Source organism: Phasianus colchicus, chromosome 10, assembly GCF_987193195.1.
Source record: "Phasianus colchicus chromosome 10, bPhaCol1.hap1.1, whole genome shotgun sequence".
NCBI lineage: Eukaryota > Metazoa > Chordata > Aves > Galliformes > Phasianidae > Phasianus > Phasianus colchicus.
The window spans coordinates 652179-674657 of record NC_143445.1 but is presented as its reverse complement, the minus strand read 5'-3'; the positions used below and the strand labels follow the sequence as shown (position 1 = coordinate 674657).

The 22479-nt window shown below is 46.5% G+C and overlaps 1 protein-coding gene across 13 annotated transcripts in view; it reads right to left on the bottom strand.

Annotated features, from left to right (window-relative positions):
* Positions 1-6052: 6052 nt before the first annotated feature.
* The window catches only part of LOC149916510 (sex comb on midleg-like protein 2), a 270511-nt gene continuing 254084 nt past the window's right edge, over positions 6053-22479 (bottom strand). For 5 of the 13 annotated variants that reach the window (XR_016469506.1, XR_016469501.1, XR_016469504.1 and 2 more), the window contains one exon: positions 7566-8173. Coding sequence is in view for 1 of the 13 variants with exons in the window: in XM_090146947.1 (XP_090003073.1) it covers positions 8129-8173 (45 nt within the window). In the remaining 12 variants the exon portion in view is untranslated. The other 8 variants (XR_016469497.1, XR_016469499.1, XR_016469498.1 and 5 more) reach the window with 8 other exon arrangements.

The window sequence follows — 22479 nt, the reverse complement described above, 5'->3', positions numbered from 1 at the left end:
TCTTATGAAGGAATCTTTTTATAGTAATCAAGCAGAGATCCCAAATACATCCGTTAAATAATCATTTTATGTCACTCTTTCCATGATCGCTCAAGACATAAAGGGTTTTAAATTGACTATTTTACAGAAGAATTTAATTGCATTTACTCCAATTATATCCCAGGTTTCTTTCTGATACTACAGATCCTAGTTAAGCAACTGTAAATAGGGATGGCAAAGAGAAACTCTGCTTTGATTCCCAAGACACTAGCATTTGAGCTTAGAATCAGAAAATCATAGAATGGCTTGGGTTGGAAGGGACCCTCAAAGATCATGAAGCTCCAACCCCTCCACCATATGCAGGGCCACCAACCTCCCTATTAAATATTAGACCAGGCTGCCCAGGACCTCATCCAACTGGCCTTGAACACCTCCAGGAAGAGGGGTGTCCACAGCCTCTCTGGGCAGCCTGTTCCAGCACCTCACCATTCACTCTGTAAAGAACTTCCCCTGATACTCAACCTAAATCCTCCCTCCCTCAACTTAAAGCCATTTCCCCTTGTCCTGCCATTATCTTAAGCTTATCTTAACATAGCTCCTCAGGTCACATACACAAGGTGGGAAAACTGGCATACTTCATAGGATGATCATCTTTTAAAATAGGTGTTTCTGTCCAGCAGCTATACTATCCCAATCCACTCCCTTTCAATTCATCTAGCCTCCCTACAAACCAACCCCAACTGCAGTCTTGTTATTGAAAGCACGGTAACAGGTATGAGAGCTGATTCAGAATTGGTGTCTGACAAATACAGTTTTGCAATTAACGGAGCAACAGATGACTCTTTTCCTACTTCGACATGTGGAGCAGATGCGAGTAGTAGAGGGATGGAATGAGAACAAGTTTTTTTCTGTTACAAACAGAATTCACATTCTTACTCTCAACTATTCCAAAATTCAACAGATTTCAATGCTCTCTGATTTAGGTTTTGTAACAGAAAACTGAACATCCCTCATCTGCTTAAGCCTTCAAAGAATGCTTCTGCCACTTCAGTTTTGTTAGATTTGTAAAATGGAATCAGCACTCTCTTGACCTTTGCCCTGTGAAATAAATTGTTATGCTGCTCCTTTAATGTATTTCCATCCATTACTGCATGGATGGCATCACATCTGCAATAGAACCCAACATTCACCACCAAGTAACCAATCGATGCCTTGTAAAAAAGGGCTGATCTGAAATAATAAACACATTTTCCTTACTCTGTCTTGTATCTGAACAGGTATTAACCAGACCCAGTTGTACCACAGCACTGGTAAAATACTGAAAGCAGAAGGCACTGCCATGTGATCTTATGCTGTAAGGCAGGCCCTGTAAGTAATAACTGAAGTTTTATTCTCAAGTCAGCACCAGACACCAAGGGTTCATACATGTATGAGTCCCAATTAGGAAGTTCAGCTTTTCAAAAACCAGAGTTAAATATGTTAAAGGCTGCTATTTAATGATTTCACAATGCAGCAAGCTGTTAATGACAGGTAAATTCAGCAGAAGTAGAACTTCCATATGCAGAAGATCATTAACAACATCAAATTTACTACATCTAAGAGCCACTAACAGAGCCCAGCAAGCCATATCAATTTTATCTACAAATATCAGTCTTCCAGAGGTGAGTTTTTGCACACTTGAAATGTACAAAAGATCAATGAATAACTGCCTCACCTGAAGCTGGAAAGCATCAGTTTTTCAAGTTAATTTGGTATAGACTTTCTGCACCGAACGTTTACTGTTTCAAGACCTCAAGAGGAGATGAGCAATTGCTTGTGCATCCGTTGTTATAAATCTAGATTACAAGTATGTGTGTGTATATGTAGATATACATGCCATAATTATTATGCTTTTCTTTTTCTCTATCTCATTTTTTCCCTCATTTCTCCTCTCCATCTCACTGAGATGGGGGCAGTGAATGAACAGCCACGTGACGCTCAGTGATCTGCTGGGTTAAACCACAATGCATCACCATATCTTAAAGAACTTGCACGCTGTAAAAGATTTCTTCTTTTAAGAACGTTGCAACAAAACGTTGCTGGCATGCATCACCACTGAAATTTTGACTACAGAAACTCATCTTGTCATTTGATATTTTACCATTAGAGAAATCCATCCTGCTGTCAACGCTACAGTGATGAAACTCCAACTTAATTCTAAAAAATCTAGGTGGCAGAGATACCACAAGAATGGACTTGAATGAGTGATTACAAAGAGACTGAACATGGGCCAACATCTTTAACTTATTAACTTCCTTCCTTGCTCCCTAAATATTTAGAATGATAGTAGTACTATAGTAGTAGTAGTTAATGATAATTTTCCCTTTTTGTGATACTTGGTGAGATTCCGAAAAAACTTACTGTTGCAAATGCCACCACTACATAGGTAAATAATTACAATTACGTTATCTGAATCCTTTGGTTATTTCTAATTAGAAAGACACTACAACAGGAACAAACTTGTAAATTATGCTTAGGGTTGGAAAGAATCAGTGTGAACACCAGGTTTATGCATCAATTTGTCTTCTCAGGCAGCTTTCTGTTTTTGAGTTTCCAAATGGTAAGCAGAGCTTTAAAGGATCACATTTGGTTAGTGGCAGATGCATTTTCAAAAAAAAAAAAAAAACAAAACACAAACCCACAAAAATTACAAGAAAGCCTTTATTCACAAGTCTGAAATAAGGAGCATACCCATATTGCGTTACAGAAGAAGACAGATATTACATGCAAAAACAAAGAAAACGCCCCAGCTCTAGCATATTTTATGCTTCCTTAGGAAATCAGAAGCGTGACTGACTTATACTGTTAAGTGAGCCTATGATTAGGGTTAATGAAAGTACACGAGCTAGCATCAACAATAACACACTACCTCTCGTTTGCTTTCATTGTGTGGTGATCAGTGCAGGTGCCTAGAGTTTAAGAGTCAGTACCACAGGGATAAATCCTGGACCCACGGGTTTCCATGGCCCATTCACATTTTTTCCAGACTCCAATGTTTGAATGAAAACCTAATGATTCACATGTGGCTCAGACACAAGGCTCTCTACCTCCTGTTTGGGGAAAAGGTCTCGGGAGGCATATTTCTGCTAGGAGCTCAACCAGTTCTGGAGAGCAAATGGGCTGTGAGACCCAGCACAGCCTGATCTCTACTTCAAGGTAGCACTATCAGCTGCAGCAAACATTCAGATAACTTCATAATAGCCTCACAGGTAGTCTTACATGGCCCTAGGGAAATTACTTGTTCTCCACATCTTAATTTCTCATTTTGAAAAGAAGCACTGAAAAGAATAATATTATCTTAGAGTTGTCAGGAGGATAAAGCAAGAAACATCTGAGGCCATCTGAATGCCCCAAGTCACACCATGAGAAAAATCCACAAAAAAAAGAAAACAGGATTCAGTGCAAACACAGCTCCCTTGTACTCCAAACATCTGAGGGCAACCATAGGAACTCCAAGCAAAGGAGTGGGATCCAGATCTACAGGCTCAACTCTCTGCTCTGCCTGGGAACAACATAAGCTTCTTACTTCCAAGATAAATGCTAGGGCTGAAAATAAAAAGGAGCACTTCTGAGGTGCAACAACCTCAACCTCAAATGACAAATAAACAGGGAATGGAGCTTGTTTGTGCAACCCCAGCCCTTGGGATGAAGAGTCATTCTCATTTCTTTACTTTTCATTGTGTAGGTATGTTTCAAACAGCAAGCTCAAGCCAGGAGAAAGGCTGAGCACTAAACTATCAGACAAATGTGTCTGTCTGATAGTGAAGAAAATCACCCAAGAGACTGATTTAATTCTCTGCTTGAGAAGGTTTATCTGAACCTCAGTCTGTTTCATCCACTAAATGACACAGACTCAGAGCTAGAAGCAGAAAAAAGGGGCTGACACCACCACCATGAGTGGGCTTGCTAATCAAGCCTTTAATTTCCCTTTGGTTACATTTGCTTGAATTGAAACCTTATGCATCAAGCAAAATTAAAATGGTTTGTGCTTTTGTTTTGAGTAAGAAAAAATCCTAAATTCAACTCCATTCAAAACAATTATTTTCTCTGGCAGCTGAACCAAAAGAACCCACTAATTATTCACACATATTGTAGCAAGATTATTTCATCCAAGTCCCAGCATGCAGTTTTCTACTATAGCAAATACAATACTTGCCATGAAAGTTCATCACAAAAGATTTAGATTTCTTTCCTTAATCTCTGATGCAGACAATTGTTTTTCTTGCCAGTCTTAAAGAAAAATCAACTATAAAAAAAAAAAAACAAACAACTTTCAAACAAAAACTCTACAAGAAAATATTCTCACAATTTCATTCTGCAATTTCTCATTTAATTCTACTGTCTACACCCTACCTTCCTATTCAACTGCACAGTTGGTTTTCACAGAATCACAGAATGGCCAGGGTTGGAAGGGACCTCAAGGATCATGAATCTCCAACCCCCTGCCAATGCAGGGCCACCAACCTCCACATTCAGTGCTAGACCAGGCTGCCCAGGGCCCCATCCAATCTGGCCTTGAACACCTCTAGCGACGGGGCATCCACAGCCTCTCTGAGCAGCCTGTTCCAGCACCTCACCACTCTCTCTGTAAAGAACTTCCCCCTGACATCCAACTTAAATCTTCCCTCCTTCAGCTTAAAACCATTTCCCCTTGTCCTGCTGTTATCTACCCTTTCAAAGAGTTTTAATGCGTTACATTAACCTTAGCCACATTTTGTTCTTCTCAAAATATATCCCTCAAAAATTTTTTATAAAATGACTTACGATTTGACTTATCACTCGGTGAGCCTCTCAGCAACCTATCCAACAAGATGATGAGAAGACAAGAGCTAAAAAACACAGGAAACCCACAAGGGCCTTGTGGCTCTGTAACACCTGAGAGAGCTCCAGCACTCTGCTTCAGGAGCAGCCCACAGGCTTCTTGAGCTTAGGACTACTGAGCTGACTTCTTTGAATCTAGCAGTAATTACAATAGTAATTCCTGTTCCTATAGGATTTTTCAATGAAAACATATCAGAACTAGATAGATTTCTTTTTTTTTTTTTTTTTTTTTTTTTTTTACATCTGCTTTGTAAAATAATTACTTTCAACTATTCCATCATAGCCCACATTCACCACTGGCCTACAATTTAGTCCTTCTTCTAGAACAATAACAATCAGAATACTGGCAAAGCACATCTCAGTGTATTTTGTTCCCAAAAACATGACTTGTTGGAATGAGGCACAACGAGGCACAACTATGTTATTATATTAATAATATAATAAAATTTCATATGTTTTGCAAAAAATAAAGTAATACAAGTTTCAAACCCATACTTACACAGTTCCAGTAAACTTCTCTTACAAAGTAGAAAAGAAGCATCTATCTTTTGAACAAACTTGTGCAGACACATAAGCAAGGACTACTGAAATTCTGCTATATGCAGGTCAGGGTGCTATGTTACAGACACTGTTAGATAGCAACATCTTTTACAAGGATTTAATTAAACCTGTATTCCACTAATCATCTTTCACACCTGGTGTTAATGTAAGGAGATTAAAGTAACACCAAGTCTTTTTACTGCCAGTGATAGAATTATGAATTGATGTGCTAACTGCCATACAGAGACTTCCTAGCCTAGAAGGAAAAAAAAAATGTCAAGCAGCAGCTATTCAGTTTGAGATGTAAGGATAATTTATCTGTAGGCATGGCATTAATATGTAGCAGAACTAAACCTATTCCTTAATAGAGGACATAAGAGAACGAACACTGACCTAAGAGACCAGGGAATGGGAGAAAGGAGGAAGCAGCAAATTTAACATGTGGAATCACTTGCCTGGAAGCTAAACAGATTAGCTGGAAACTTTTCACTCACTTGGTTAAGGTATTAAGAACACAAACATTATGTATGGATAAGATTATGAGAATGACTTGAATTAATAAAGCTGATACTCCACTCATACTGAGCTTACTTGACAAATGTATAGCTTGTATAGCTGCAGCTGTTGAGATGCACAAGCTCTGCTTATTACCAACAATCTAACTGTACAGTGTACATGTAATTCAACTTTGCTATTGCTAGACTCTGATTTAAGAACTGTTCAGAAAATCCTGGACTCCCAGTGATATAAAGTATACTCCACCAGGACTATCTTAATAAAGTAGTTCACAAACATACATTCTTGACTATGCTTAAGGAGTTACAAAAGTGATAGAATCTCACTGCAGGTTACTTCCGTTCTTTCTCCCTACCCTAGGTTCACAAACAAGTGAAGAAACAAAAAAATTAGAAACACCTTCACATACCAGTTATCATTTCCCCTCCATGATGGCCAGATTTCAGAAATCCAAAGACTGTTTTGGATTGATAGGCACAATCCACACAAGCTTGTACAGCTTGTTGAAGTACCACGTTGACAGGACCTGGTCCAAAGTGATCTGGAAGCTCCTGAACCTTTTTCTTACCCAGGTGAGGCCCAGAATTTCCATGCTTGTTGACATAAGCACACACTGAAAAAGAACAAGCCATATTTATACACAATATTTCTGCTTTCTTCACACCTAGTGCACACAGAATAGAGACATGTTTCACGTGCTAGAACTGCATTGTTTCTTAAGTCCCAAATTCACTCCCATCTGACCTCTAAAGCCTTTCCGTACCCTGCTAACGTACAAAGCTATCACAACCTGCATCTCTACTCACGCAATAGTCCCAGCAAAGCAAGAACTACCAGTACATGCTCTAAACTACCAAAAATCTATTCTTAAAAGTTGTCCTTGCTGCCCTATTTTTTCTCAGATTTGAGACGATACAACAAACCAAACCCTATAGCATACGCCTGCTATTGGTGCCCATTCTGAAGCACCCACACAGCGTTAATAATGTCTGTGCACAATGGTCAGTATCTGCTATCTTCAGCAACCATGCATGTATGATTTCCACACTACAGTTTGACTTTCAGTGCTAAACAAAAGAACAGTACTTACCTGGAAACTGTGCAAAGTGGTTTAAGGCTTATCATGAAAGTACAAAAGCAAAAACATACATCAAGTCATTCACCAGGTAACAAATCCATTTCACATAGAATCGGTCATTCAATACAAACTTCAAAAGCTGAAGTAACAGCTTAGTTTATACTATCATCATCCAAATTTCCAAATTTAGGCTACTTTCCTGAAAAGTATTAAAGCAAATGACTTTTATTTGTTGAAATGAAACAAATACAATTTCTCTACTGGAAAAAAACAAAACAAAACAAATAAAAACCGAAATACCAAAACCACCACAATACTTTATTTTCTAAAGCAGCACCTCTAAGACTGAAACTGCATTGATGTCAAAGTTTTCTCAGCTATGGCTCCTGATAACCCTTGGACCGGGACTCGTAATACCAGCACTGCAAGCCATTTGATGGGAGACCCTGAGCATGTTATTTCCTTCTCACTCTATATACCCCCAGAGTACTAAAACTCACATAAAATGTCACAAGCAGCCAGCTGCAAAACCCACCTTCTCTACTAGACTGTATGCTGCAGAATTTAAAATTTTGGAGCCGCCACTGAGCAAGGTGAACAAAGAAGGAAGAAAAGAGTATTTAATGTTGTAGGATAGGCTGAACTGAATCATCTCTCAGAGCAAGCCCCTTCTTATAAGGTAGTAAGCATCTTTCTCCAAGGTTATTTTATGATTCAAACATAAATTGAACAGGCAAAATGTGAAGTTTTGAGTCTGTTCTTTTAGTAACCCAGTGGTACAATTCCTACTTGACCACAAGAAAGAGTGAGCAGAACAAAATGATTTCTGCACATGTGGTATGAGCTATCCCAACCTGCCACAGCACTTGTGCTCTGGAACGAATCCTCTAAGAACTGAAGAGTATTCATTTCAATCAATTAAAGTTATAGCAAAGCAGATTAAAATGTTAAATTTCATAAAGTAACCACACTTATCAAAAATATCAGTACTTGTAAACAACAGCTGTTTGATAGTACCTGGTTTGTTCCTATCGTACTCCGTGGGACTATGTGCACACCCCATGTAGGGGCTGAAAGGCTGGCTACTGAAAAGATTATCGCATTGAAGACTGTGGCAGAGTTTCTCCAAGAAACGTAGGACAAACGATGCACTGTTTACAGAAGGAAGATTGATGGCATGCTTCTCCCCATCAAAGGAAGCTGCGAATAAGAAGAAGATGTCAAACAGCCCCTGAGCATCACGAAGTATAGCAAAACACTAACAAGTAAAGGAGAAGACATTCAGCTTTGATTTAAAACATGCAAGACATGAGAGGAATAAACAATCTTTCTGGTGTTTAACGCGTTTATATCCAAAGAACTGGTTGTACCTTCCATTGGATCCATGCCACTTTAAATTTGCTCTATGAGAACTTGAAGAAATACATCAACTTCATCTATAAAAGGGTTCCAGGATCAAAATGCTCATCAGGGTACAACACGCGTGCCGACTTACTTACAGGGAGATTTCTTATAAGAGAAGCAGGTCTAAGACATCTGTTTATCTCCAATTTAAACAACTTAATTTAGGTAGAATTATGTGTTTTACAGCTATTCACGTTGCTGTGAAAAGAAGCGCGGCTATACGAATAAGAAGTCACGCGGCTCTGCCCTCGCAACTCCCCCCGCCCCGCGCACGGAGGCGGCCCCCAACCGCAGCCCCCAGCCGCAGCCCCCAGCCGCTCCCCCCCTCGCGCAGCGCCACTCCGGGGTGCCGCCTGCCGCAGCGACGGCGGCGGGGAGCCCTCGCGCCCAGAGGCGGCCTTCCCGGGGTCTGCCCTCTCCGCCCCCCTCCCACCTACCTGAGGGCAGCCGGACGAGGGTCCCCTTAGACGAAAGCACAGCCCCAGCCCGGCCGCTACCGCGAGGGACCGCGCCCGCGGCCGGAGCCCGGGGGCCGCGAGGAGGGAGGGCGGAGCGCCCGGTGACAGGTGAGGACGGCCCCCGCGCCGCTCCCTACCTCGCGCCGCTCTCCTCGCAGCCGGCGGCTCGCTTACCCTCGACCGCCGCCGCCCCCTCGCTCCGTTCCCCCGCCCTACCGCGGCGTTCAACGCGGCCCCGCTAGCCGCGAGGCCCCGCCCCCCGCCCCGCACTGACGGCTCTCTCCGCCAATAGCGAAGAAGACGGCCGTCCTCGAGCTCCGCCCTCACCTCCTTCGACCAATAAGAGCTATCCGTGGTGCTGCCCCTCCACCTTCCCGGCAGGCTCGGTTGGCTCGCAGCTGCCGAGCAACGGGCGCGGGGCTGCGGGTGGGGCCGCTGAGGTTGTGCTTTCAGGGAGGACGTTACAGAAAGTCGAGAGATGTGGATTCTTTCCTGCGGAGAAAAAAACCCCTGTTTTCAGGCAATGCAGTATGCAGAATTCGCACGTTCTCGGCATCACAGTTCCGTTATTTCGCTCACGCACGTCGAAAACGGCACTCTCTGTCAACCGCTTCGGAGAGTTTGCAGTTGCTGGCCGAGAAATCGCGGTTCTCCCCGAATGCCGCTTTCTGCCTTCAGCAGCGGTCTCGTCTCTCTCGCTTGCCGAGAAAGAGCGACTTCAGGCGGATGCTTTTCTCGGACGAGCGGCTTCTTCTGCGCACATCGCAAAGGAGAGGTTCTGTCTTCTCCTTGTGTCCATGCATTCTGCATTACGCTTCTCTCTCATTCTTATGCCTTTCCTTTTATTCCTAGCGACATTTCCTTTTTGTGTGTTTATCCGATGCTACACTTCAGCATTCTGTGACGAACAGAGTAGAAGGGAAAAGCCCCTCTAATAAGGCAACTAGAAGTTCCAGGAGCGACACACGTTGTGCTTTCAGAGAGGACGTTACAGAAAGTCGAGAGATGTGGATTCTTTCCTGCGGAGAAAAAAACCCCTGTTTTCAGGCAATGCAGTATTCTGAAATCGCACGTTCTCGGCATAGCAATTTCGCTATTTCGCTCTCGTGGGTGGACAGCGCCACTCTCTGTTAACCGCTTCGGAGAGTTTGCAGTTGCTGGCCGAGAAATCGCGGTTCTCCCCGAATGCCGCTTTCTGCCTTCAGCAGCGGTCTCGTCTCTCTCGCTTGCCGAGAAAGAGCGACTTCAGGCGGATGCTTTTCTCGGACGAGCGGCTTCTTCTGCGCACATCGCAAAGGAGCGGTTCTGTCTTCTCCTTGTCTCCATGCATTCTGCACTACGCTTCTCTCTCATTCTTATGCCTTTCCTTTTATTCCTAGCGACATTTCGTTTTTCTCTGTTTATCCGATGCTACACTTCAGCATTCTGTAACGAACAGAGTAGAAGGGAAAAGCCCCTCTAATAAGGCAGCTAGAAGTTCCATGAGCGACACACGTTGTGCTTTCAGGGAGGACGTTACAGAAAGTCGAGAGATGTGGATTCTTTCCTGCGGAGAAAAAACCCCCTGTGTTCAGGCAATGCAGTATTCTGAAATCGCACGTTCTCGGCATAGCAATTTCGCTATTTCGCTCTCGTGGGTGGACAGCGCCACTCTCTGTTAACCGCTTCGGAGAGTTTGCAGTTGCTGGCCGAGAAATCGCGGTTCTCCCCGAATGCCGCTTTCTGCCTTCAGCAGCGGTCTCGTCTCTCTCGCTTGCCGAGAAAGAGCGACTTCAGGCGGATGCTTTTCTCGGACGAGCGGCTTCTTCTGCGCACATCGCAAAGGAGCGGTTCTGTCTTCTCCTTGTCTCCATGCATTCTGCACTACGCTTCTCTCTCATTCTTATGCCTTTCCTTTTATTCCTAGCGACATTTCGTTTTTCTCTGTTTTTCCGATGCTACACTGCAGCATTCTGTGACGAACAGAGTAGAAGGGAAAAGCCCCTCTAATAAGGCAGCTAGAAGTTCCAGGAGCGACACACGTTGTGCTTTCAGAGAGGACGTTACAGAAAGTCGAGAGATGTGGATTCTTTCCTGCGGAGAAAAAACCCCCTGTTTTCAGGAAATGCAGTATGTAGAATTCACACGTTCTCGGCATCACAGTTCCGTTATTTCGCTCACGCACGTCGACAGCGGCACTCTCTGTTAACCGCTTCGGAGAGTTTGCAGTTGCTGGCCGAGAAATCGCGGTTCTCCCCGAATGCCGCTTTCTGCCTTCAGCAGCGGTCTCGTCTCTCTCGCTTGCCGAGAAAGAGCGACTTCAGGCGGATGCTTTTCTCGGACGAGCGGCTTCTTCTGCGCACATCGCAAAGGAGCGGTTCTGTCTTCTCCTTGTCTCCATGCATTCTGCACTACGCTTCTCTCTCATTCTTATGCCTTTCCTTTTATTCCTAGCGACATTTCGTTTTTCTCTGTTTATCCGATGCTACACTTCAGCATTCTGTAACGAACAGAGTAGAAGGGAAAAGCCCCTCTAATAAGGCAGCTAGAAGTTCCATGAGCGACACACGTTGTGCTTTCAGGGAGGACGTTACAGAAAGTCGAGAGATGTGGATTCTTTCCTGCGGAGAAAAAACCCCCTGTGTTCAGGCAATGCAGTATTCTGAAATCGCACGTTCTCGGCATAGCAATTTCGCTATTTCGCTCTCGTGGGTGGACAGCGCCACTCTCTGTTAACCGCTTCGGAGAGTTTGCAGTTGCTGGCCGAGAAATCGCGGTTCTCCCCGAATGCCGCTTTCTGCCTTCAGCAGCGGTCTCGTCTCTCTCGCTTGCCGAGAAAGAGCGACTTCAGGCGGATGCTTTTCTCGGACGAGCGGCTTCTTCTGCGCACATCGCAAAGGAGCGGTTCTGTCTTCTCCTTGTGTCCATGCATTCTGCATTACGCTTCTCTCTCATTCTTATGTTTTTCTCTTTATTTCTAGCGACATTTCGTTTTTGTGTGTTTATCCGATGCTACACTTCAGCATTCTGTGACGAACAGAGTAGAAGGGAAAAGCCCCTCTAATAAGGCAGCTAGAAGTTCCAGGAGCGACACACGTTGTGCTTTCAGAGAGGACGTTACAGAAAGTCGAGAGATGTGGATTCTTTCCTGTGGAGAAAAAACCCCCTGTGTTCAGGCAATGCAGTATGCAGAATTCGCAAGTTCTCGGCATCACAGTTCCGTTATTTCGCTCACGCACATCGAAAACGGCACTCTCTGTCAACCGCTTCGGAGAGTTTGCAGTTGCTGGCCGAGAAATCGCGGTTCTCCCCGAATGCCGCTTTCTGCCTTCAGCAGCGGTCTCGTCTCTCTCGCTTGCCGAGAAAGAGCGACTTCAGGCGGATGCTTTTCTCGGACGAGCGGCTTCTTCTGCGCACATCGGAAAGGAGAGGTTCTGTCTTCTCCTTGTGTCCATGCATTCTGCATTACGCTTCTCTCTCATTCTTATGTTTTTCTCTTTATTTCTAGCGACATTTCGTTTTTGTGTGTTTATCCGATGCTACACTTCAGCATTCTGTGACGAACAGAGTAGAAGGGAAAAGCCCCTCTAATAAGGCAGCTAGAAGTTCCAGGAGCGACACACGTTGTGCTTTCAGAGAGGACGTTACAGAAAGTCGAGAGATGTGGATTCTTTCCTGCGGAGAAAAAACCCCCTTGTGTTCAGGCAATGCAGTATGTAGAATTCACACGTTCTCGGCATCACAGTTCCGTTATTTCGCTCACGCACGTCGACAGCGGCACTCTCTGTTAACCGCTTCGGAGAGTTTGCAGTTGCTGGCCGAGAAATCGCGGTTCTCCCCGAATGCCGCTTTCTGCCTTCAGCAGCGGTCTCGTCTCTCTCGCATGCCGAGAAAGAGCGACTTCAGCCGGATGCTTTTCTCGGACGAGCGGCTTCTTCTGCGCACATCGCAAAGGAGCGGTTCTGTCTTCTCCTTGTCTCCATGCATTCTGCACTACGCTTCTCTCTCATTCTTATGCCTTTCCTTTTATTCCTAGCGACATTTCGTTTTTCTCTGTTTTTCCGATGCTACACTGCAGCATTCTGTGACGAACAGAGTAGAAGGGAAAAGCCCCTCGAGTAAGGCAGCTAGAAGTTCCATGAGCGACACACGTTGTGCTTTCAGGGAGGACGTTACAGAAAGTCGAGAGATGTGGATTCTTTCCTGCGGAGAAAAAAACCCCTGTTTTCAGGCAATGCAGTATGCAGAATTCGCACGTTCTCGGCATCACAGTTCCGTTATTTCGCTCACGCACGTCGAAAACGGCACTCTCTGTCAACCGCTTCGGAGAGTTTGCAGTTGCTGGCCGAGAAATCGCGGTTCTCCCCGAATGCCGCTTTCTGCCTTCAGCAGCGGTCTCGTCTCTCTCGCTTGCCGAGAAAGAGCGACTTCAGGCGGATGCTTTTCTCGGACGAGCGGCTTCATCTGCGCACATCGCAAAGGAGAGGTTCTGTCTTCTCCTTGTGTCCATGCATTCTGCATTACGCTTCTCTCTCATTCTTATGTTTTTCTCTTTATTTCTAGCGACATTTCGTTTTTGTGTGTTTATCCGATGCTACACTTCAGCATTCTGTGACGAACAGAGTAGAAGGGAAAAGCCCCTCTAATAAGGCAGCTAGAAGTTCCAGGAGCGACACACGTTGTGCTTTCAGAGAGGACGTTACAGAAAGTCGAGAGATGTGGATTCTTTCCTGTGGAGAAAAAACCCCCTGTGTTCAGGCAATGCAGTATGCAGAATTCGCAAGTTCTCGGCATCACAGTTCCGTTATTTCGCTCACGCACGTCGAAAACGGCACTCTCTGTCAACCGCTTCGGAGAGTTTGCAGTTGCTGGCCGAGAAATCGCGGTTCTCCCCGAATGCCGCTTTCTGCCTTCAGCAGCGGTCTCGTCTCTCTCGCTTGCCGAGAAAGAGCGACTTCAGGCGGATGCTTTTCTCGGACGAGCGGCTTCTGCGCACATCGGAAAGGAGAGGTTCTGTCTTCTCCTTGTGTCCATGCATTCTGCATTACGCTTCTCTCTCATTCTTATGTTTTTCTCTTTATTTCTAGCGACATTTCGTTTTTGTGTGTTTATCCGATGCTACACTTCAGCATTCTGTGACGAACAGAGTAGAAGGGAAAAGCCCCTCTAATAAGGCAGCTAGAAGTTCCAGGAGCGACACACGTTGTGCTTTCAGAGAGGACGTTACAGAAAGTCGAGAGATGTGGATTCTTTCCTGCGGAGAAAAAACCCCCTTGTGTTCAGGCAATGCAGTATGTAGAATTCACACGTTCTCGGCATCACAGTTCCGTTATTTCGCTCACGCACGTCGACAGCGGCACTCTCTGTTAACCGCTTCGGAGAGTTTGCAGTTGCTGGCCGAGAAATCGCGGTTCTCCCCGAATGCCGCTTTCTGCCTTCAGCAGCGGTCTCGTCTCTCTCGCATGCCGAGAAAGAGCGACTTCAGCCGGATGCTTTTCTCGGACGAGCGGCTTCTTCTGCGCACATCGCAAAGGAGCGGTTCTGTCTTCTCCTTGTCTCCATGCATTCTGCACTACGCTTCTCTCTCATTCTTATGCCTTTCCTTTTATTCCTAGCGACATTTCGTTTTTCTCTGTTTATCCGATGCTACACTTCAGCATTCTGTGACGAACAGAGTAGAAGGGAAAAGCCCCTCGAGTAAGGCAGCTAGAAGTTCCATGAGCGACACACGTTGTGCTTTCAGGGAGGACGTTACAGAAAGTCGAGAGATGTGGATTCTTTCCTGCGGAGAAAAAAACCCCTGTTTTCAGGCAATGCAGTATGCAGAATTCGCACGTTCTCGGCATCACAGTTCCGTTATTTCGCTCACGCACGTCGAAAACGGCACTCTCTGTCAACCGCTTCGGAGAGTTTGCAGTTGCTGGCCGAGAAATCGCGGTTCTCCCCGAATGCCGCTTTCTGCCTTCAGCAGCGGTCTCGTCTCTCTCGCTTGCCGAGAAAGAGCGACTTCAGGCGGATGCTTTTCTCGGACGAGCGGCTTCTTCTGCGCACATCGCAAAGGAGAGGTTCTGTCTTCTCCTTGTGTCCATGCATTCTGCATTACGCTTCTCTCTCATTCTTATGTTTTTCTCTTTATTTCAAGCGACATTTCGTTTTTCTCTGTTTATCCGATGCTACACTTCAGCATTCTGTGACGAACAGAGTAGAAGGGAAAAGCCCCTCTAATAAGGCAGCTAGAAGTTCCATGAGCGACACACGTTGTGCTTTCAGAGAGGACGTTACAGAAAGTCGAGAGATGTGGATTCTTTCCTGCGGAGAAAAAACCCCCTGTGTTCAGGCAATGCAGTATTCTGAAATCGCACGTTCTCGGCATAGCAATTTCGCTATTTCGCTCTCGTGGGTGGACAGTGCCACTCTCTGTTAACCGCTTCGGAGAGTTTGCAGTTGCTGGCCGAGAAATCGCGGTTCTCCCCGAATGCCGCTTTCTGCCTTCAGCAGCGGTCTCGTCTCTCTCGCATGCCGAGAAAGAGCGACTTCAGGCGGATGCTTTTCTCGGACGAGCGGCTTCTTCTGCGCACATCGCAAAGGAGCGGTTCTGTCTTCTCCTTGTCTCCATGCATTCTGCACTACGCTTCTCTCTCATTCTTATGCCTTTCCTTTTATTCCTAGCGACATTTCCTTTTTGTGTGTTTATCCGATGCTACACTTCAGCATTCTGTGACGAACAGAGTAGAAGGGAAAAGCCCCTCTAATAAGGCAACTAGAAGTTCCAGGTGCGACACACGTTGTGCTTTCAGAGAGGACGTTACAGAAAGTCGAGAGATGTGGATTCTTTCCTGCGGAGAAAAAACCCCCTGTTTTCAGGCAATGCAGTATTCTGAAATCGCACGTTCTCGGCATAGCAATTTCGCTATTTCGCTCTCGTGGGTGGACAGCGCCACTCTCTGTTAACCGCTTCGGAGAGTTTGCAGTTGCTGGCCGAGAAATCGCGGTTCTCCCCGAATGCCGCTTTCTGCCTTCAGCAGCGGTCTCGTCTCTCTCGCTTGCCGAGAAAGAGCGACTTCAGGCGGATGCTTTTCTCGGACGAGCGGCTTCTTCTGCGCACATCGCAAAGGAGCGGTTCTGTCTTCTCCTTGTCTCCATGCATTCTGCACTACGCTTCTCTCTCATTCTTATGCCTTTCCTTTTATTCCTAGCGACATTTCCTTTTTGTGTGTTTATCCGATGCTACACTTCAGCATTCTGTGACGAACAGAGTAGAAGGGAAAAGCCCCTCTAATAAGGCAACTAGAAGTTCCAGGAGCGACACACGTTGTGCTTTCAGAGAGGACGTTACAGAAAGTCGAGAGATGTGGATTCTTTCCTGCGGAGAAAAAACCCCCTGTGTTCAGGCAATGCAGTATGTAGAATTCACACGTTCTCGGCATCACAGTTCCGTTATTTCGCTCACGCATGTCGACAGCGCCACTCTCTGTTAACCGCTTCGGAGAGTTTGCAGTTGATGGCCGTGAAATCGCGGTTCTCCCCGAATGCCGCTTTCTGCCTTCAGCAGCGGTCTCGTCTCTCTCGCTTGCCGAGAAAGAGCGACTTCAGGTGGATGCTTTTCTCGGACGAGCGGCTTCTTCTGCGCACATCGCAAAGGAGAGGTTCTGTCTTCTCCTTGTGTCCATGCATTCTGCATTACGCTTCTCTCTCATTCTTATGCCTTTCCTTTTATTCCTAGCGACATTTCCTTTTTGTGTGTTTATCCGATGCTACACTTCAGCATTCTGTGACGAACAGAGTAGAAGGGAAAAGCCCCTCTAATAAGGCAACTAGAAGTTCCAGGAGCGACACACGTTGTGCTTTCAGAGAGGACGTTACAGAAAGTCGAGAGATGTGGATTCTTTCCTGCGGAGAAAAAAACCCCTGTTTTCAGGCAATGCAGTATTCTGAAATCGCACGTTCTCGGCATAGCAATTTCGCTATTTCGCTCTCGTGGGTGGACAGCGCCACTCTCTGTTAACCGCTTCGGAGAGTTTGCAGTTGCTGGCCGAGAAATCGCGGTTCTCCCCGAATGCCGCTTTCTGCCTTCAGCAGCGGTCTCGTCTCTCTCGCTTGCCGAGAAAGAGCGACTTCAGGCGGATGCTTTTCTCGGACGAGCGGCTTCTTCTGCGCACATCGGAAAGGAGAGGTTCTGTCTTCTCCTTGTCTCCATGCATTCTGCACTACGCTTCTCTCTCATTCTTATGCCTTTCCTTTTATTCCTAGCGACATTTCCTTTTTGTGTGTTTATCCGATGCTACACTTCAGCATTCTGTGACGAACAGAGTAGAAGGGAAAAGCCCCTCTAATAAGGCAACTAGAAGTTCCAGGAGCGACACACGTTGTGCTTTCAGAGAGGACGTTACAGAAAGTCGAGAGATGTGGATTCTTTCCTGCGGAGAAAAAACCCCCTGTGTTCAGGCAATGCAGTATGTAGAATTCACACGTTCTCGGCATCACAGTTCCGTTATTTCGCTCACGCATGTCGACAGCGGCACTCTCTGTTAACCGCTTCGGAGAGTTTGCAGTTGCTGGCCGTGAAATCGCGGTTCTCCCCGAATGCCGCTTTCTGCCTTCAGCAGCGGTCTCGTCTCTCTCGCTTGCCGAGAAAGAGCGACTTCAGGCGGATGCTTTTCTCGGACGAGCGGCTTCATCTGCGCACATCGCAAAGGAGAGGTTCTGTCTTCTCCTTGTGTCCATGCATTCTGCATTACGCTTCTCTCTCATTCTTATGTTTTTCTCTTTATTTCTAGCGACATTTCGTTTTTGTGTGTTTATCCGATGCTACACTTCAGCATTCTGTGACGAACAGAGTAGAAGGGAAAAGCCCCTCTAATAAGGCAGCTAGAAGTTCCAGGAGCGACACACGTTGTGCTTTCAGAGAGGACGTTACAGAAAGTCGAGAGATGTGGATTCTTTCCTGCGGAGAAAAAAACCCCTGTTTTCAGGCAATGCAGTATTCAGAATTCGCACGTTCTCGGCATCACAGTTCCGTTATTTCGCTCACGCACGTCGAAAACGGCACTCTCTGTCAACCGCTTCGGAGAGTTTGCAGTTGCTGGCCGAGAAATCGCGGTTCTCCCCGAATGCCGCTTTCTGCCTTCAGCAGCGGTCTCGTCTCTCTCGCTTGCCGAGAAAGAGCGACTTCAGGCGGATGCTTTTCTCGGACGAGCGGCTTCTTCTGCGCACATCGCAAAGGAGCGGTTCTGTCTTCTCCTTGTGTCCATGCATTCTGCACTACGCTTCTCTCTCATTCTTATGTTTTTCTCTTTATTTCTAGCGACATTTCGTTTTTGTGTGTTTATCCGATGCTACACTTCAGCATTCTGTGACGAACAGAGTAGAAGGGAAAAGCCCCTCTAATAAGGCAGCTAGAAGTTCCAGGAGCGACACACGTTGTGCTTTCAGGGAGGACGTTACAGAAAGTCGAGAGATGTGGATTCTTTCCTGTGGAGAAAAAACCCCCTGTGTTCAGGCAATGCAGTATGCAGAATTCGCAAGTTCTCGGCATCACAGTTCCGTTATTTCGCTCACGCACGTCGAAAACGGCACTCTCTGTCAACCGCTTCGGAGAGTTTGCAGTTGCTGGCCGAGAAATCGCGGTTCTCCCCGAATGCCGCTTTCTGCCTTCAGCAGCGGTCTCGTCTCTCTCGCTTGCCGAGAAAGAGCGACTTCAGGCGGATGCTTTTCTCGGACGAGCGGCTTCTTCTGCGCACATCGGAAAGGAGAGGTTCTGTCTTCTCCTTGTGTCCATGCATTCTGCATTACGCTTCTCTCTCATTCTTATGTTTTTCTCTTTATTTCTAGCGACATTTCGTTTTTGTGTGTTTATCCGATGCTACACTTCAGCATTCTGTGACGAACAGAGTAGAAGGGAAAAGCCCCTCTAATAAGGCAGCTAGAAGTTCCAGGAGCGACACACGTTGTGCTTTCAGAGAGGACGTTACAGAAAGTCGAGAGATGTGGATTCTTTCCTGCGGAGAAAAAACCCCCTTGTGTTCAGGCAATGCAGTATGTAGAATTCACACGTTCTCGGCATCACAGTTCCGTTATTTCGCTCACGCACGTCGACAGCGGCACTCTCTGTTAACCGCTTCGGAGAGTTTGCAGTTGCTGGCCGAGAAATCGCGGTTCTCCCCGAATGCCGCTTTCTGCCTTCAGCAGCGGTCTCGTCTCTCTCGCATGCCGAGAAAGAGCGACTTCAGCCGGATGCTTTTCTCGGACGAGCGGCTTCTTCTGCGCACATCGCAAAGGAGCGGTTCTGTCTTCTCCTTGTGTCCATGCATTCTGCATTACGCTTCTCTCTCATTCTTATGTTTTTCTCTTTATTTCTAGCGACATTTCGTTTTTCTCTGTTTATCCGATGCTACACTTCAGCATTCTGTGACGAACAGAGTAGAAGGGAAAAGCCCCTCTAATAAGGCTGCTAGAAGTTCCAGGAGCGACACACGTTGTGCTTTCAGGGAGGACGTTACAGAAAGTCGAGAGATGTGGATTCTTTCCTGCGGAGAAAAAAACCCCTGTTTTCAGGCAATGCAGTATGCAGAATTCGCACGTTCTCGGCATCACAGTTCCGTTATTTCGCTCACGCACGTCGAAAACGGCACTCTCTGTCAACCGCTTCGGAGAGTTTGCAGTTGCTGGCCGAGAAATCGCGGTTCTCCCCGAATGCCGCTTTCTGCCTTCAGCAGCGGTCTCGTCTCTCTCGCTTGCCGAGAAAGAGCGACTTCAGGCGGATGCTTTTCTCGGACGAGCGGCTTCTTCTGCGCACATCGCAAAGGAGAGGTTCTGTCTTCTCCTTGTGTCCATGCATTCTGCATTACGCTTCTCTCTCATTCTTATGCCTTTCCTTTTATTCCTAGCGACATTTCCTTTTTGTGTGTTTATCCGATGCTACACTTCAGCATTCTGTGACGAACAGAGTAGAAGGGAAAAGCCCCTCTAATAAGGCAACTAGAAGTTCCAGGAGCGACACACGTTGTGCTTTCAGAGAGGAGGTTACAGAAAGTCGAGAGATGTGGATTCTTTCCTGCGGAGAAAAAACCCCCTGTGTTCAGGCAATGCAGTATTCTGAAATCGCACGTTCTCGGCATAGCAATTTCGCTATTTCGCTCTCGTGGGTGGACAGCGCCACTCTCTGTTAACCGCTTCGGAGAGTTTGCAGTTGCTGGCCGAGAAATCGCGGTTCTCCCCGAATGCCGCTTTCTGCCTTCAGCAGCGGTCTCGTCTCTCTCGCTTGCCGAGAAAGAGCGACTTCAGGCGGATGCTTTTCTCGGACGAGCGGCTTCTTCTGCGCACATCGCAAAGGAGCGGTTCTGTCTTCTCCTTGTCTCCATGCATTCTGCACTACGCTTCTCTCTCATTCTTATGCCTTTCCTTTTATTCCTAGCGACATTTCCTTTTTGTGTGTTTATCCGATGCTACACTTCAGCATTCTGTGACGAACAGAGTAGAAGGGAAAAGCCCCTCTAATAAGGCAACTAGAAGTTCCAGGAGCGACACACGTTGTGCTTTCAGAGAGGACGTTACAGAAAGTCGAGAGATGTGGATTCTTTCCTGCGGAGAAAAAACCCCCTGTTTTCAGGCAATGCAGTATTCTGAAATCGCACGTTCTCGGCATAGCAATTTCGCTATTTCGCTCTCGTGGGTGGACAGCGCCACTCTCTGTTAACCGCTTCGGAGAGTTTGCAGTTGCTGGCCGAGAAATCGCGGTTCTCCCCGAATGCCGCTTTCTGCCTTCAGCAGCGGTCTCGTCTCTCTCGCTTGCCGAGAAAGAGCGACTTCAGGCGGATGCTTTTCTCGGACGAGCGGCTTCTTCTGCGCACATCGCAAAGGAGCGGTTCTGTCTTCTCCTTGTCTCCATGCATTCTGCACTACGCTTCTCTCTCATTCTTATGCCTTTCCTTTTATTCCTAGCGACATTTCCTTTTTGTGTGTTTATCCGATGCTACACTTCAGCATTCTGTGACGAACAGAGTAGAAGGGAAAAGCCCCTCTAATAAGGCAACTAGAAGTTCCAGGAGCGACACACGTTGTGCTTTCAGAGAGGACGTTACAGAAAGTCGAGAGATGTGGATTCTTTCCTGCGGAGAAAAAACCCCCTGTGTTCAGGCAATGCAGTATGTAGAATTCACACGTTCTCGGCATCACAGTTCCGTTATTTCGCTCACGCATGTCGACAGCGGCACTCTCTGTTAACCGCTTCGGAGAGTTTGCAGTTGCTGGCCGAGAAATCGCGGTTCTCCCCGAATGCCGCTTTCTGCCTTCAGCAGCGGTCTCGTCTCTCTCGCTTGCCGAGAAAGAGCGACTTCAGGCGGATGCTTTTCTCGGAGGAGCGGCTTCTTCTGCGCACATCGCAAAGGAGAGGTTCTGTCTTCTCCTTGTGTCCATGCATTCTGCATTACGCTTCTCTCTCATTCTTATGCCTTTCCTTTTATTCCTAGCGACATTTCCTTTTTGTGTGTTTATCCGATGCTACACTTCAGCATTCTGTGACGAACAGAGTAGAAGGGAAAAGCCCCTCTAATAAGGCAACTAGAAGTTCCAGGAGCGACACACGTTGTGCTTTCAGAGAGGACGTTACAGAAAGTCGAGAGATGTGGATTCTTTCCTGCGGAGAAAAAACCCCCTGTTTTCAGGCAATGCAGTATTCTGAAATCGCACGTTCTCGGCATAGCAATTTCGCTATTTCGCTCTCGTGGGTGGACAGCGCCACTCTCTGTTAACCGCTTCGGAGAGTTTGCAGTTGCTGGCCGAGAAATCGCGGTTCTCCCCGAATGCCGCTTTCTGCCTTCAGCAGCGGTCTCGTCTCTCTCGCTTGCCGAGAAAGAGCGACTTCAGGCGGATGCTTTTCTCGGACGAGCGGCTTCTTCTGCGCACATCGCAAAGGAGCGGTTCTGTCTTCTCCTTGTCTCCATGCATTCTGCACTACGCTTCTCTCTCATTCTTATGCCTTTCCTTTTATTCCTAGCGACATTTCCTTTTTGTGTGTTTATCCGATGCTACACTTCAGCATTCTGTGACGAACAGAGTAGAAGGGAAAAGCCCCTCTAATAAGGCAACTAGAAGTTCCAGGAGCGACACACGTTGTGCTTTCAGAGAGGACGTTACAGAAAGTCGAGAGATGTGGATTCTTTCCTGCGGAGAAAAAACCCCCTGTGTTCAGGCAATGCAGTATTCTGAAATCGCACGTTCTCGGCATAGCAATTTCGCTATTTCGCTCTCGTGGGTGGACAGCGCCACTCTCTGTTAACCGCTTCGGAGAGTTTGCAGTTGCTGGCCGAGAAATCGCGGTTCTCCCCGAATGCCGCTTTCTGCCTTCAGCAGCGGTCTCGTCTCTCTCGCTTGCCGAGAAAGAGCGACTTCAGGCGGATGCTTTTCTCGGACGAGCGGCTTCTTCTGCGCACATCGCAAAGGAGCGGTTCTGTCTTCTCCTTGTCTCCATGCATTCTGCACTACGCTTCTCTCTCATTCTTATGCCTTTCCTTTTATTCCTAGCGACATTTCGTTTTTGTGTGTTTATCCGATGCTACACTTCAGCATTCTGTGACGAACAGAGTAGAAGGGAAAAGCCCCTCTAATAAGGCAACTAGAAGTTCCAGGAGCGACACACGTTGTGCTTTCAGAGAGGACGTTACAGAA